Source organism: Arvicola amphibius, chromosome 8 (genome assembly GCF_903992535.2).
Source record: "Arvicola amphibius chromosome 8, mArvAmp1.2, whole genome shotgun sequence".
NCBI lineage: Eukaryota > Metazoa > Chordata > Mammalia > Rodentia > Cricetidae > Arvicola > Arvicola amphibius.
Genome location: NC_052054.1, coordinates 103,856,231 through 103,872,812, shown reverse-complemented (window position 1 = coordinate 103,872,812; position 16,582 = coordinate 103,856,231). Strand labels below are relative to the sequence as shown.

The following is a 16,582-nucleotide window of genomic DNA, read 5'->3' as shown; positions in this document are numbered from 1 at the left end:
GAGACACTGCCTTTATGGTTCTGGCTAAATAGCACTTCTTATAGGAAGTTAGTTCCCGCAGCTTTCTGCCTCTTCTAATAGGACAAGGTGTCAGCCCTCTGTCTGAGCAAGAGACAGTCTTGATGGGAGAAAGCAATACACAGACCACAGTCATACGTGTTGGGTCTGAAGTAAGTAGCCAAAAAGGAGATCCCGGAGGCCAGAGATGTGAAGATAATGAAGAGACCAAACATATAAGCAGACCCGCTTCAAGTACCTGTGCTTGGTTCCACTGAAAGGCTTCTGATAGGTAGTCTAAGTGGATCCTGGGAAGGCAAAAAATGTTCATAGCTCAGAACCAAAGCCACAGGTCTCAGCAGATTATTAATGTGTAAAGGTCTCACCAGCTTTGGGGGGGGGGGTTGTCCCCAGAGAAAAGGCTTTTTTTTTAAAAGAGCATTTATTGTGTTTAGAAAAAAAACAAGTCAGAGATCAAAGATTAATTCCATTCAACATGTTGCCTCACTGTTTGGCCATCCCAAGGACTGTGATATTGTGATAAAGTTTAGGGCATATTGTACCAAGTGGAGAGGACTCACCTTTGTTGAACCCACAGCAGTTGAGTCATTGACTATCTTGCCTCTGTGGCTTATTCTTTTGGCCTCTGTACACAAACTTGTGTGCCAGTTAAGCCTCAGTTAAAATCATACTATCTGCCTGTGAATGTTTATGACCCCACAGATCTGATTTTGTGCTAATCACATACTGGTGGCTGCTGAGTAGGCATGCAAAGGCGTAAGGGAGGGCAAACTAGACTGCCTTTCCCGGCAGGATTGCATGTGTCTTGAAGGAGCAAAGATTCTGGAATGTAGGTGAGCTACGTGCTATCAGGAGGTAGAAGGATGCCCGTCCGCAGGAAAGAAGGGCATGGGGAAGAAAGAAGAAAAATGTGATGTAATCCTAGAAAAGAACACCTTCAGAGCAACCAACTCCAGGACGCTCTGGATCAAAATCCAGGACAGTGACAGAAGAGCTGGGTCTTTAGATTGTTCCAGTAAGTAACACCAACGTGACAATGCTCTGACATCCAGTGGACTGCAGGAGCCTGGCCTTCGAAGGGTGGAAGAGGGCTGTGCCCCTGGGAAGACTGCACAGGGTATGGGATCCTGATATGTTCAGGAGAGAGTTTAGTAGAAGCCTCTCTGGGTCTACATGTAGGGAGGGTCAGGACATGGTTTTCCCAGGAATATTTGGGTTTTAGGAATAAAAGCACCATGTTCCACGCATTCCCTCAGCTGTGTGTAACTTGTTACATCATGCCATCACATGGATGCTGTTCACACTCTTTGGAAACATCTGAATCCATCTGAGGGACTTTTGATGGTTAGCTAGCTTATTAATTATGTACAGCGGGAGAGAACTGCCATGCCACTTAATGTCTGTTTTCTGCATAGGGCCACAGGTAGGCATGTGTATATCGTCGTGTGTCATGTTCATGGGTGCACGGTCATGTGCATGTGCACTCCTGTATGTGCCTCTCTTTCTCTGATGGGAAATCAGCACCTTATCTGGATTCTGCATCTCCAGGGAACCCCACAGATAACCCTGTAAGCAAGAAATCCTCTTGAATTGACAGGGATCAAGGAGACAGAGTTGCCATGATGGTTTTTGTCTATTACATACATACCTTTACTGATTCTCATAAGAGGGAAGTATCTATCTTGTAAGCTAATATATGCAGTTCCCATGGGATGTGAGAACAAAGAGATGAATTGGAAATTTCTTCTCCCACTCTAGGAATTCGAAGCCTATGTCAACGCTTCTGGAGAGCATGGCATCGTGATTTTCTCTCTGGGATCCATGGTCTCGGAGATTCCAGAGAAGAAAGCTATGGAAATCGCCGAGGCTTTGGGCAGAATTCCTCAGACGGTGAGATGGTTCTATAAGACTCCTTCATGTCTGCTTTTGGTCTCTAACTCTAGACCTCAGTATCTAAATGCAGAAATCTGAGTTGTGGAACTCCTCTGCCATTCCACAAAGTTATTATTAGCCTTTATATTATTATTTCTTCAATTTATTCAGGTATTCCTATGACATGGTCTGCCTCACTCAGATTTCTCATTTTCTCTAGGAAACTCTCAAGTATTAGAGAGAATGTTGTTAAAAAATAAGCATGATATTGTTTTTTCAAATCAATGAAGAATGTTTCTCTGCAAAGCTATTTTGTTTTGTTTGTTCCTACTTGGATAGTTTTTGCATCCACTTGCCTTGTGAAGAACGTATCCCTTTGAAGTGCAGAAACATGAAGGAATACTGAGGGTGGCCTGAGGGCTTCTCACACTCATGTTGTCAAGCTTTAGCATCAAGATCCAATGCTGCTCTTGAGCTTGGGGACTTCCAATTCACGAAACCTCCCATCATACAAACCCCATCTGGGTTCTTCTTATTCATAGGACTGGCCTTTCTAGCTAGGCTAGCTAATTTTAAAAATCAAATTGTGTTCTTTTATTAAGTCTGTGCTTTTTGTCCCTACTAGGTCCTGTGGCGCTACACCGGACCTAAACCATCAAACCTTGCGAAGAACACAATACTTGTAAAATGGCTACCCCAAAATGATTTGCTTGGTAGGTTGGGAGCATCTGACATGTAGGTCAAACCAGGGTTACTTTAAGGAAATAACAGACTTTCCTTTAGATTGCTTAGCTTGATGGTGACTGAGACACATCACCTGCATCAACCCACCCCTACCCACTCCCAGAGATTTTACAATGGCCACGCATAGATCATGGTCCTTGTAGGCTTTTCAGAATTTAGACATTATCAGGCTGAAGAACCTGGTGTCCCTCTCTGTTGTGCTTCCCAGGTCATCCAAAGACTCGTGCGTTCATCACACACTCTGGTTCCCATGGTATTTATGAAGGGATATGCAACGGCGTGCCGATGGTGATGATGCCCTTGTTTGGCGATCAGATGGACAATGCCAAGCGCATGGAAACTCGAGGAGCTGGGGTCTCCCTGAATGTTCTCGAAATGACTGCTGATGATTTGGAAAATGCTCTCAAAGCGGTCATCAATGACAAGAGGTAAGTAAGAGGAGAAGAAAAACAAACAACATGCTTGTGTTCATGTCTTCAGCATTTGCAATCAACAAAATAGCACAACAACAAATACATAAAAAAATCTAGATTCATACATGAGATAAAGTGGGCATTATTCCTATTTGTAAAAGGAATTTATATTTTATCATAGAATTTGTTAAATTTTTTGGTTTCCCTAGATTTACAATCTTTACCATAATAGGCATCTCATCTCTAAGATCCTGTAAAGAGAAAAATATTCCATTAAAAGGTATATAGGGGTGGAGCTGGAAGCTGGCTTCATAGACAAGGGCATTTGCTGTGCAAGCCTGAAGAATGAGTTCAAATCCCAGCACTTATGTGAAAAGCCAGGCCTCAGCATTGTGGAAGAGGGAGTCAGGAGAATTATTGGGCTTGCTGGTCACTAGCCTAGCTCCAGATCCAATGAGAGACTTTGTCTCAAAGAAATGAAGTGGACAGTGACAGAACAAACATTGTCTTATGGATTATGAGTGACTGTATAAACATGTGTGCGCATGTGCACACATACACACACACATACCACATACATGTGCACACTGTGAGATCACTTTGTCTCTACTTGAAACTTAGTGTATTGCTTTCAAGGTTGCTGGAACTATTTTATTTAAAACCTATGGGAAGACTAACATGGTGACAAACATTTGTAATCTAAGCACTTGGAGACAGAGACAGGAGGGTTGTGACGAGTTCAAGAAGAGTTCAAGGCTATAGAGCCAATTCCAAGCTGGCTGAGGGTGTGTAGCAAAATTCAGTCTTACGACAAAAACCAACCAAACAAACAATAACAAAAACCCCAAGCAAAAATTTAAAAGGCAGGGAAGTGGCACAATGGCGCAGCAGTTAAGAAGGGCACTTGCTGCTCTTCTAGAGGACCCGAGTTTGTTTCCCAGCTCTGGGGGGAACCCCGTGCCAGCTTGTAGCCTCCGTGGGCTCTGCACTTGTGTATATACCCACTCAGAGACAGACATATTAACACAATTAAAATGAAATTAAATCTTAAAAGCAATACCACAAAAGTTTATAAGAAGAAATGATGGCCAGCGGTAGGTTTAATCTAAGAGCAGTGTGTGTGCATGCCTACAGGAATATGTATGTAAGAGCGTTTTAGGCATGCCGCTCTAGTCTGTTTTCTGTTGCAATAACAGGATACCCAGAATTACACCATCTATGAAGGGTTAAAGTTTATTTAGCTCGGAGTCTGAGAAGTTGTGGGAAGTCTAGAGCGGGGCAGCTGCATCTAATAAGGGTCTCCTGCTACCATGTATCCTCCATGGTAGACACCTGGAGTTGCCAGTGATGTGTACATGCAAGAGACGGAACATAAGTGGCACCCTTGCTTGATCACAGCCTGCTCTCACGGTGACAGAGTCCAGCTCTGGAGCAAAGGCCATCCACTCTCTCAATGACATCTCACTTCTTCAAGGTTCCACCACCTCTCTGTACCTTTGCACTGGGGACCAAAGTTCCTACACACGAACCTGTGGGCAGTGCATTCAAAACACACTACTCCTTTATCTGCAGCTGATTTCTTTTTTGATGTTTTTACTTCATTTTACCATAATGATGATATAATATAATTTCCTGTTGATGGAGCGGTGGGGCTGTGTCCTGCCACCCGCTAGCTTTCCACCCGAAATTATTACATGGAAACTGTATTCTTTTAAACACTGCTTGGCCCATTAGTTTTATGATGGAGGAATGTCTGTTACTTTCATTATTAATAAAGATACTGCCTTGGCCCTTTAAGAAAACAGAAAATTAGGTAGGCAGAGTAGACAGAACAGAATGCTGGGTAGCAGGAGTGGGGAGACACTTCAGGCAGTCGCCATGCTTCTCCTCTCTGAGATGGATGCAGGTTAAGATCTCTCCTGGTAAGCCACACCTCGTGGTGCTATATAAATTACTAAATATGGGTTAAAGCAAGATATGAGAATCAACCAATAAGAAGCTACAGATAATGGGCCAGGGGCCAGGCAGTATTTAAAAGAATACAGTTTCCGTGTAATTATTTTGGGTAAAGCTAGCCGGGTGGCAGGAAACAGCCCCGCCGCTCCATCTACAGTTTTAGCCTCTTATTGGCTAATTAACCCATATTTAGTAATCTGTGTAGCACCACGAGGTGCCCGCTTACCAGGAGAGATTTTAACCTGCATTTGTCTTGGAAAGGAGAAGCATGGCGACTGCCTATGGCGACTGCCTGAAGCATCTGCCTTCTCTCTCCCAGAATTCTGTTTTGTCTACTTCGCCTACCTAACTTTCTGTCCTATTAAAGGGGCCAAGGCAGTTTCTTTATTAAAGTAACACATAGACACTACTCCATCAATTTCCTACAAAGACATCACTAAGAGGCAAAAAAAGGAATATAAAATTACTTTTTTTTTAGTTTTTGCTTTCTTTCCTCCTTATCCCCTGCTCTCCTTCCTCCCCTTCTGCCTGCATTTCATCATCTATCCCTCCTCCTCCTTGTTAGAGATAAAGATTATCAATTAAGTGTGTGTTGGGGGTGTGCTGTTCTGGTTATAATAGGGATATGTTTCTCGTCCTAACTGGAGCCAAGCCTAGGGGGATGCTCTCTGTTACATGGGTGTTCCAAGACTAATAACCGCTTTGTGTTCAGTTACAAGGAGAACATCATGCGGCTCTCCAGACTCCACAAGGACCGTCCCATAGAGCCTCTGGACCTGGCTGTGTTCTGGGTGGAGTACGTGATGAGGAACAAGGGGGCGCCACACCTGCGTCCGGCAGCCCATGACCTCACCTGGTACCAGTACCACTCCTTGGATGTGATTGGCTTCCTCCTGGCCATCGTGTTGACCGTCGTCTTCATTGTCTTTAAATGTTGTTCCTATGGCTTCCGGAAATGCTTTGGGAAAAAGCAGGGAGTTAAGAAGTCACACAAATCCAAGACCCATTGAGAAGTGGGTGGGAAGTGAAGGGGAAGTATCAGTCCATTCTTCAATCAGTTTGACACTTGAAAACAGAATCAGTGTTAAATTTATTTTGTTTTTATTAGGGAAGTAATCAGCCATACATCTCACACTCAGAACATTTTTTTTAATAAAACCAATCTAATTGCTGACCACACCCATCAGGGAAGCTGTGGACAACACTTGCCGTCTGTTTCAGAAAGAATGGCACTCTGTAGTCACTGGCAGCCCCACAGTTGCCCCATTGTCCTGTCATGTCATCACTGACCCCCCCACACACACCAGCTGATAGATTCCTCACCTGGATCCTCGGACTGCTGTGGCCTCCTCCAGTGCTCGTCATTCCTTGTCGTGCTCGTGTGTTGTGGGCGAAGCGGCCTCTGTAGCTCTGGGGGAGGGGACAATGCTGTGTCAGAGATGACAATGCTTATGTGAAGCAGATCTGGAGTTGATGAGAGCAAAAGTATATTCTTAGGCAAGTCCAACTTCTGTAGTGTTTCCCAAACCGAGAACTTACTAATAAATTCAGACAAATTGTGTTTATTATTTCTCCATTGGTGTTATATTTGTCATCAAATATCCTCTGAATGTAAAAGGGCTACATGATAGTGACACCGAATTTGGAAACCAAAGAGATTCACACATGTGTATGTGCACACGAGAGAAGAACCACCTGTAGTTGCTCTTTAGTGTAACTACTAAAGAGTACCTGTAGTACCTGTAGTACCTGTAGCACTACTCTGTAGTGCTCTTTAATGCAGTCACAGTTAACGCCGTTGGTGCAGATGAGCTGCTGTTGCTGTGTGGTGTGGTCTTTTGATTACATTCTGATGTTCCAAGACTGACAATAAAGTTTGTTTTGAATCAGAGGACAGAGCTAGCTCCTAACTGACCAAAATTAACCACAGAGGTTCTGGAGGACTGAAGACAGACAGACATAGGGCAGGGCTAAGAGAGGCTCTATCTCAGCCCCTTTCGGGTGGAGGAATGGAGGGATGGAGGTCACTGGTCACTTCGCCACTGCTTCTCTGATCATTCAGGTTCTTACCCTGATATCTGGCTCCTGAGTTTTGTTGTTTTTTTTAAAGATTTATTTATTATGTATACAACATTCTGCCTCGATATATGCCTGCACATCAGAGGAGGGTGCCAGATCTCAGTACAGATGGTTGTGAACCACCATGTGGTTGCTGGGAATTGAACTCAGGACCTCTGGAAGAGCAGCCAGTACTCTTAACCTCTAAGCCATCTCTCCAACGCTGGCTCCTGAGTTTTTAATTGATAAAGAATAATTAGATAAACACATAATTGCTGCCATAGTTTTGATTCTGAATCTTCCAAAGATGTATTTGCTGATGGCTTAGAAGTTGTGGAACTGTTAAGAGAATGATCCTGAGGGAAAAAGTTAGGTTTCTGGGGGTGTTACTTTGAAGGGGATGTTGGCATGCAGGCCCTTTGCTCTCTCTTTGTTCTCTTCCTATCATGGAACAAGAAGCTTCTGGGACACTCTCCCTGGGTGTTCTCCTGTCCTGCACAGGTCCCAAAGCAGCATGGCCACATGACCAGGGATGAAAAAAATCTATAGCTAGCTCCAAATAAACCTTTTCTCATGAGCTGCTACATCTTAGGTATTTGTTACAGTAACAGAAAGCTCATTAACATGGGTATTGTTTTGACAAATACACACAAAAGATTTCAGATACACTAGATATGCCTAAGCATTTTATAACATTCTGTATTGGTCAGTTTTCCAATGGTATAATGAAATACTCAGGTCAAGTAACTTATTAAGGGAAGAAGGTTATTTAATTTATAGTCTTAGAGGTTCATAGGTGATCCTTAATTGGCTCAATTTGGTGAGGGTAGCAGAAGGTGTCATGTCATAGCAGGAGCATATACATGAACAAATTAGGAATTATATTTTGAACCAGGAACAGAGGTGGAGTCTGGGATATCACAATTCTCTTTGAGGAAAATCACCCAATGACTTAAAGACTTCCTTATAGGGCCTACCTGCAAAAGGTTCCCCCACTTCTCAATAGCAGGCTTTTTGCAGGCATTCAAGATTCAAGTTATATATTCTGACTCTGGTTCCAAGTTTATGTCCACTTCACAATTAAAAAATGGATTAATGTGGGGCCTTAATCTTGAGAAGCAGAGGCCAAGGCAGGCAGATCTCTGAGTTCGAGGTCAGCTTGGTCTATAGAGCAAGTTCCAAGACAGTCAGGGCAGAGAAACCTTGTCTGGAAAAAAATGATAATAATAATAGATTAGTTCCCTGTCTAAAGACAGTCTCAAAGTCAACTATTCTAGCACAGGTTGGAATCCCAAGTCTAAGGCCTCTGCAAGACTCATGACAGCCAGTTGTGAGCCTCTGTAAAAGAGACAAAAACAACAACAACAACAACAAAATCCAGAAACTAAAATAAAATAAAAAAACAAACCACATACAGTGGAGGCCAGGCTTCAAGTAAACATCCCTTATTCTGAAAAGGAGTCATGGAGAATTTTTAGAAAAACAAAAAACATCATCCCCAAAACATGAAAAAGGGAAACATCAATCAAACACCAAAGATCTTTGTTATTAGGGGCACAGGTGCACACTGTGGTGGGATGTAGGCCACCAAAGAACATGGCCGTTCCCACTTTTATGGCTTCAGAAGTTGTCTCCCACATATCTACTCTCTCAAACTGTTTTTCACACTTTCTGGATCTTTTCCTTTATAGTGTGGTGTAGTAAGGAGGTTGCTTGTTGGTTCCCGGCTGCTCGACTAGCTTAGACCCAAAATAATCACACAGAAACTTTATTAATTAAACCTTTGCTTGGCCCATTAGCTCTAGCTTTTTACTGGCTCTTATATTAATTTAACCCATTTCTATTAATCTGTATATCACCATGTGGCTGTGGCTTACCAGGTGAAGTTCCCAGTGTCTATCTCTGGCAACCCCATGGCTTCTCTTTGACTCCGCCCTTCTTTCTCCCAGCATTCAGTCCACTCCACCTTGCCTTGTTATCAGTCCAAAGCAGTTTCTTTGTTCATTAATGGTAATTACAGCATACAGAGGGAAATCCCACATCACCTCCCCTTTTCTGTTTAAATAAAAAGAAAGGTTTTAGCTTTAGCATAGTAAAATTACATATAACAAAACAGTTATCAAGCAAGAATTACAGTTACAATATTTATATCTACTTATCTTTTATCATAACTAAGGAAAACTATAATAACAACTATCTAGTCTTCAACTCTATCAAAGACTCCAGAAGGATATAAAATATTACCTAAGTAAACAGGAAGTGCATTGTAAAGCAACTTTCAAAGCTCTAGAATTGACAGAGACAGCTTGCTGCCTGGACAGTCACCCAAAGCTCTTCTGTACCATTGGAGCATCCATCTTCAGCCTACTGGCCCATAGTATCTGGCAGAATTTTCCATGAAGAAAGAAGTTCCAGTCACTTTCTTCTGTATCCTGCAGAATGTCTATCAGACTCTTTCATGAAGCAGGAACCCCAAAGGATCATCCTATTTTTAAGCAAGTTCAGCAATCATTTCTCTATGGGTCCTACATGTCCAGTTCATCAAGCAGTCCAGGGAAGAACAGTTTCTTGCCCAAATGTCTAACCAACTCCATAAGGAGCCTCTTCAATGCCCATCATCCTCTTGAAGTTATTGGTGCTGCCAGGAGCAGATGAAAGTCCCAAGTTCTTAAAACATTTTAAATGCCATATTCTGTAGTCTTTGAAAGGTTTGAAGAATGCCTATCCATCTCAAATATATCTCTGTACATCTAAAAAATCTAACTAGCATGACTACAAGCTTGACTATTAAAGATGACTATCCATTAACCTGTATTTCTTAATTATATATTACATTTTAAATGAACTACATAATCACATTACTTTAATCAAGAGCAGAAATATACATATAACAAGATTTATCTAAAATTTGTATCAACAAACCAAGATTCATGCCAATGCAAATCTCTATAGCATATCCCCCTTTAAATGCAAACAAACATTTATAGACAATATTTGATAATATGGGCATAGTTTTGTCCAAACTTCTTCCTACTGTTTGTTGGGCAAAATGATTTTTGAGGGGTATTCAAGGAGAACTTTCAGGGGCTCTTGGTCCATCAAACCATGTTAGTCTGGAAATATTCCACAGGTTTCCATCCTCTGTGGAAACAAAAGAAGAACCTCTTTTTCAAAGCAACATATCCTTAGACCCAAATTCTGAAGTCAAGATATCTTTATAATATACATGCTGGTTTAGCTTAGCAACCCATACAATGAAATGTCTCTCTGTACTAAGCTCTTTCACAGTCAAAAAATTCAAAGAAAATAAATAATATACATAATCTAGACTCTCTGTGAATTTTCCATCTTTATGTAGCTTATTCTTCTTTACTTCTTTTAATCTATGACTGTCTTACTCTTTGAAGACTTTACCCTTTTTGAACCATTTACTTCTTTTTATAATTCTCTATACTCTTTTTCTTCTCTCTCCCAAGCCTACGTACATTTATCCAACACTGTGACCCATTTAGAGGTCTTTTATGTCCTAATCTGTCCTAGTGTTTATCTGTAATTCTTTACTGTCCAGGAGCACTTCTTAAAATGCTAAGTGCTTCTTAAAAACTTAAACTGTGCCATTACTAGGGTATATACAATACTTCCTGCTTGCCCCGCCCCGCCCAGCATGGCAGAGCCACTTGCACATCTGAACCACACACTGCCCCACTTTCAGTCACACAGCCAGTCCGCATTGCCACCAAGCAAGCCACAGCATGCTGCTCACATACCCCATCCAAATGCTCAGTTTCCGAAAGAATCAGAGTTTGTGCTAGCAGCATGGCACAAGGCTGGGAAGCTGCTGTTTTGAAACTGCATGGCTGCTACTGCTGAATCAGTAAGACCTCTCTTAAAGGAGTCATGCCTCTGCTTGCTTCTAGCAAATAGAACCCACCCAAGAAAATGCCGCTACCAAACCATGCTGAACTCTGTTCTTTTGTGTCTAGGATTACTTTTTAAGCTTTCTTAGGTTTTTATGTGGATGTAGTTACTACCCACATTGGTGCGCCAATCTGTAGTAAGAAGATTGTTTGTTGGTTTCCAGATGCCTAGCTAGCTTAGACCCTAAATAATCACACAGAAACTTTATTAATTAAACTTTTGCTTGGCCCATTAACTCTAGCTTCTTATTGGCCAACTCTTATATTAATTTAACCCATTTCTATTAATCTGTATATTACTACATGGCTATGGCTTACTGGGTAAAGTTCCCAGTATCTGTCTCCAGTGGCTCCATTGTTTTCTCTCTGACTCTGCCCTTCTTTCTCCCAGCATTCAGTCCAGTAATTCCTGCCTAGCTCTGCTCTGCCCCACCCTGCTATAGGTCCAAAGAAGTTTCTTTATTCATTAATGGTAATCACAGTATACAGAGGGAAATCCCACATCAGTGTGGCAGGCTGCTGGAATCTCTTCCTTCCTTGGACCCTTTTTATGGCTCCCTCAGCTCCACTACTTATCACTGCATTGGGTATTCAAATCTGGCTGGACAGCTCTGCCTGGTTTCCCAGGCTTTGAGATCTGGTGGAACCCTCCATGACCCCATAACATGCATTCTGTGTGAGTATAAAATCAGTATCCTATGGATGACATTTGGGTCTCTTGACAGAAAGTAACAAATGAAAGCTGGCTGGATGCAGAGAAATGAATCCTAAGTGATCATGGGAACATAAAAGTTCCTAGGATCTTTCTCCTGAAATGACTCTGTCCTGGAAAATCTTTGGAACAGATTGAGATTTCTATGCCTCTGAGCCCATTAGGGTGGAAGCCTTGAAGATGTCACAAACACCCTTAAGGCTGAGGCATTGTTCCTATTTTTTTTCTGATTCAAAGCACTTACTCCCACTTTATTGGCATTTTATTGATTACAACTACACATGATCTTTCTTTTTATTTCCTGGCTAGGCTTCAAACTTTTTTTTTTAATTTTTGTATGTGTTTGAGGAGGAGCTTGTGTGCTGGCATGTATGCCTGTACACATACGGGGGTGCTGAGGAATCTGGAGCTCTGCTGCCAACCAGCAAACTCCAGGAATCCTCTTCTCTCTACCACCTCTGCCCTGTGTTGGGATTATAGGCAAGCATGTGGTCACATGTAACTTTATATGTGGGTGTTGGGGATTCAAACTCAGATCTTGACCACTCAATGATTTCTCCATTTCCAATTTTTCAAAACATTTTGTTCCAATATTTTTGTGCCTGATTTACACTACAAATTTGGTTAAAAGCATATACTCACAACCAGGCAATCACTTTAATGTTGTTCTATTTTGAGAACTCCATGAAAGAGTCTTATTTTTTCTTCTTTCTTATTAATTGTTTAAAAATTTATTACAATTTTTTAAGTCACATTCACTCCCTCCTCCTTCTTCCCCCAGATCCAATGCCCTACCCTACCTACTCAACTTTGTGTCTAATTTTTTAAAACTCTGCCAAGTTCAGTGTATGTTACTCTGTTGGGGCAGCTGGCCCAATCCCTGCATTCAGGGGCGTGGCTGCCCCAGGGGAGAAAGGTACCTTTAAAAAGAACCGGTTTGGGGATGGATGGCCCTTGACTCTCTGCTTCACTGGAGCTTTGGCTTTGTAAGTGTGTCCCTCTTTCTCCTTTTATTAAAACTGATTTATTCTAAAAGGACTATTTTTGGTTATTTCCAAATTCCTCCGACCGCCACTACACCTGGCGCCCTCCACATGGGGCTCCTCCGGGCAGTAGCCGCAGGGGACCACTCTTACCCCACAGTCTGCGGTGGTCGGCAGATTTATATTCGCAATTCGCAGGCGGGCTGACCCGGCTTAATTTTAATTCAGCGGATTGAGCCAGGCCACGCACTTTTTTTTAAAAACCCACGCCTCCGGATTGAGCTGGGCCACACACCCTTTTTATTCCCAAACCTCCATACAGAGACCGCCCGCTTGGCCTGCAGCTTTGCTCCGCCCAGGAGCTGTTTGCCTGCGCTACTTACTTAGGCTGAGAAAGCGGCTACTCTGATTTCTCCAAATGCATTTAGAGCCCGCCCCGCGGAATCACCACAGACTGGTCCAGAGCTCCGGACCCTGCCACCGCCCTGCCGCTACTCCGTGTGTCACCAGGAGAGCCCCAGGCCACCCCCTCCCGGCCCGTTTCATAGATTGTAGAAGGTGCCCGCTTAAGCACAATTCCCATGGCCGAGGCCCCGATTTGTATCCCTGTGCGCCATCAAAAGCCGCCTCTACACCTGATCCCAGATGCAATTTTTGATTTCCCGGGCCATGTGGATCTAGGTGCACTGCGCCATCTACTGGCAGACAATGGTCATTACAGGTAATTTTTCTTTCGATTGAAATTAAATATTCGGATTGAAAATGTCTGATAATATCAGTGTTAAAGGATTTTATGGCTTGTTTAATTACACGATGACTGACTTTTGGAGCGATGCAGATGTGGTTTCCTTTGGCTGGATATTTACAGGACTTGGTATCTTCTTTATTTTTTTATTTTTCATTACAACGTGGTTGGAAAATAGAAAATTGATAGAGTCCTTACAGGCAGAAGTTAAAAAATTAAAGAAGACATGACTGGTTTGGGAAACAACTTCTGCCACACCAATAAACAGTCTGAAAAGAAGTTTGCAGCTCTCGAGGAAAGGAATAGTAGATCCTCCTCTGAGATGGCTTTGTCAATTGAGAAAAATATGCAAGAGATTTGTAAACGGTTTGAAGTTCTCGGGGAGAAATTTGAATTTTGTGAGGAAAGGAATAACAGATCTTTCTCTGAGATGGCTTTATCACTTGAGAAAAAGGTGCTAGATATGGAGGCAGGAATAGCTGATTTGAATCATAAATTGCAGTCCCTGTCTGTAGGAATTGAAACATTATCTGAGAAGATCCAAACCGTTGAGTGTATTAATAAGGCTTTATCAAAGGGCTATGAAAGATTACTGGACAGAATTTCAATACAAGATGGCACCATCCATGCCATGAAAATTCTGTCCAAGGATGAGACATTATCGGTGTTGGACAAACTTCATACCTTTGAATCCTCTATGAAAGCCTTGGAACATAATACTGGGCAAGAGATTCAGGCATTGCAGAAGGCAATGGTAAACAGATTTGAAAAGATTGAGGAAATTATAGACTCTGATGAACAGGAGCAAATAGTACAAAAGAAAATCTTGACCCCATCAGTAAATAGAACTCTCCGGGATAGTTTTAACAAGACTCTGCCTATTTTTCCGGTGATAACAGAGAAGGTGACTGGTTCTAAAAACCCTAAGGTCACCAAGGAATATACATGGGAACCCATCCGTATGAATGATCTGAAAGAAACTAAACAAGCTGTTATGAATTTTGGGATACATAGCTCCTTTGTTAAGGAGATGCTAAAATCGTGGTCCATCAATGTGAGACCAACACCAAGGGACTGGATTGACCTAGTATCGGCGGTTCTAGAGAGCAAATCTCAATTAAACTGGAAGTGTATGTTCAGACAAGAGGCTAGGCATTTAGAACAGCAGGAAAGATCAAAGGGAGTTGACATTACCCTAGATCAAATTCTGGGTGAAGGACTTTATTCTGATCCTCTAGAACAAGCTAATTATGATGAACACACTTTATCCATATGTACTACCGCAGCCTTAAAGGCTTGGGACAGGGTTCAAGACCCAAGACAGAGAACAGAATCATATATCAGAGTTAAACAGGGTCTGAGAGAACCATTTGTTGACTTTTTACATAGACTAACTAAAGCTGTATAAATAGGGATATCTGACCCAGAAGCAAGGCATGTAATAATTGAGTCCTTGGCTTATAAGAATGCCAATGTGGAGTGCAAAAGGGTTTTGACGCCTCTAAAGATCAGATCAGCACCTTTGGATGAATGGGTCTTACATACAATGAATATTGAATCGGTTGATTATGGCACGGAGGCCTGGGTGGAAGAAGCAATTGCCAATGGTAAAAGAAGACATCAAAATACCAAATGTTTTAATTGTGGCAGAATGGGACATATGAAATGGAATTGCAGACAAAGGATTTACAGAAATAATAATAATAATGCCTCTTCCAGGAATAACAGGAATAGGAGGCCTCAGCCTTCAGGTTTATGTAGGAGATGTGGGAAAGGTAGACACTGGGACAGTGAATGCAAATCGTCAAGAGATAGGCAAGGAAATCCACTGCAAGCGGGAAATGCCATGGGGGGCCTCTCGCAGGCCCCCATGGTGAATGTGGTCCAGACATTTCCCGTTACTACAGAGAACATGCCTTGTCAGGACAATTAGAAAACCCCATGTCTGCTTTTAGAAGCAAAAACCTCCTGAAAGATGAATTACGTGTATTTTGGCAAACTTCTATAAGTGATCAAAGACCAAAGTTAAGAGTGTGCGTAAATAGCATTTTCATTACTGGCCTGCTGGACACAGGAGCGGATGTAAGTATCATTACTCCAGAATCTTGGCATCCGTATTGGCCTCTACAGGATGTAAATGTTCGGCTCTTGGGAATAGGAGCCCTATCTCGAGTGAGACAAAGCACGAGATGGGTTGAATGCATAGGGACAGAAGGACAAATAGGAAAATTAAGGTCATATGTAGCTAATATTGCAGTAAATTTATGGGGTCGTGACCTATTGCAGCAATGGAATACTCAAATTAACATTTTTGCTGCCTCTAGAGCATATATTTCTGAGGAAAATATTAAAAAGGTATTACAGATGGCGAAAACCAGCCATTCGGGCTGTACAAGAACACAAAGCAAAGGATGCCCCTCCAGAAATACCAATGGCCCTACCTCTTAAATGGTTGACTGAGAAACCAATATGGACAAAACAATGGCCTTTATCTGAGGAAAAGTTGCGGGCTTTAGAACAGCTGGTACAAGAGCAATTGGATGCTCAGCATATTGAAGAATCTACCAGCCCTTGGAATTCTCCTGTATTTGTGGTTAAGAAAAAATCTGGTAAATGGAGAATGGTGACAGATCTCAGAGCTATCAACAAGGTTATTCAGCCTATGGGCTCTCTGCAATCTGGACTTCCTCTGCCTTCTTTATTACCAAAAGGATGGCCTCTCATAGTTATTGATTTGAAGGACTGTTTCTTCACCATACCTTTACAAGAAAAAGATAAGAGAAAAGTTTGCCTTCACAGTGCCTACTTATAATAACTCTCAACCTACCAAGAGATATCAGTGGACCATCCTCCCACAGGGCATGTTGAACTCTCCCACCCTGTGCCAATACTTTGTAAATCAACCATTGCAAATAATACGCAAGCTATTTCCCAAGTCTATTATTTATCATTACATGGATGATATCTTATTGTCTGATTCAAACATGGATACCTTAGAAAGATTGTTTGAAGAGGTTAAAATAGTTCTACCTAAATGGGGATTACAGATTGCTCCTGAAAAAATTCAGAGAGGAGATTCTGTTGATTATCTAGGTTATAGAATAGGTTTGCAAAAAATTAAGACACAAAAGGCACAAACTACGGACTCTTAATGACTTTCAAAG

The 16,582-nt window shown here is 42.0% G+C and overlaps 1 protein-coding gene across 5 annotated transcripts in view; it reads left to right on the top strand.

Moving 5' to 3' along the window:
* LOC119820716 (UDP-glucuronosyltransferase 1-6) overlaps nucleotides 1–6,568 on the top strand; it is a 94,604-nt gene extending 88,036 nt beyond the window's left edge. For all 5 annotated transcript variants that reach the window (XM_038339264.2, XM_038339263.2, XM_038339262.2 and 2 more), the window contains 4 exons: nucleotides 1,777–1,908; nucleotides 2,516–2,603; nucleotides 2,843–3,062; nucleotides 5,716–6,568. In XM_038339264.2, coding sequence (XP_038195192.1) covers nucleotides 1,777–1,908; nucleotides 2,516–2,603; nucleotides 2,843–3,062; nucleotides 5,716–6,013 — 738 coding nt within the window. In that variant the 3' untranslated portion in view covers nucleotides 6,014–6,568. The remainder of the gene's footprint in view (nucleotides 1–1,776; nucleotides 1,909–2,515; nucleotides 2,604–2,842; nucleotides 3,063–5,715) is intronic.
* Nucleotides 6,569–16,582: the final 10,014 nt, after the last annotated feature.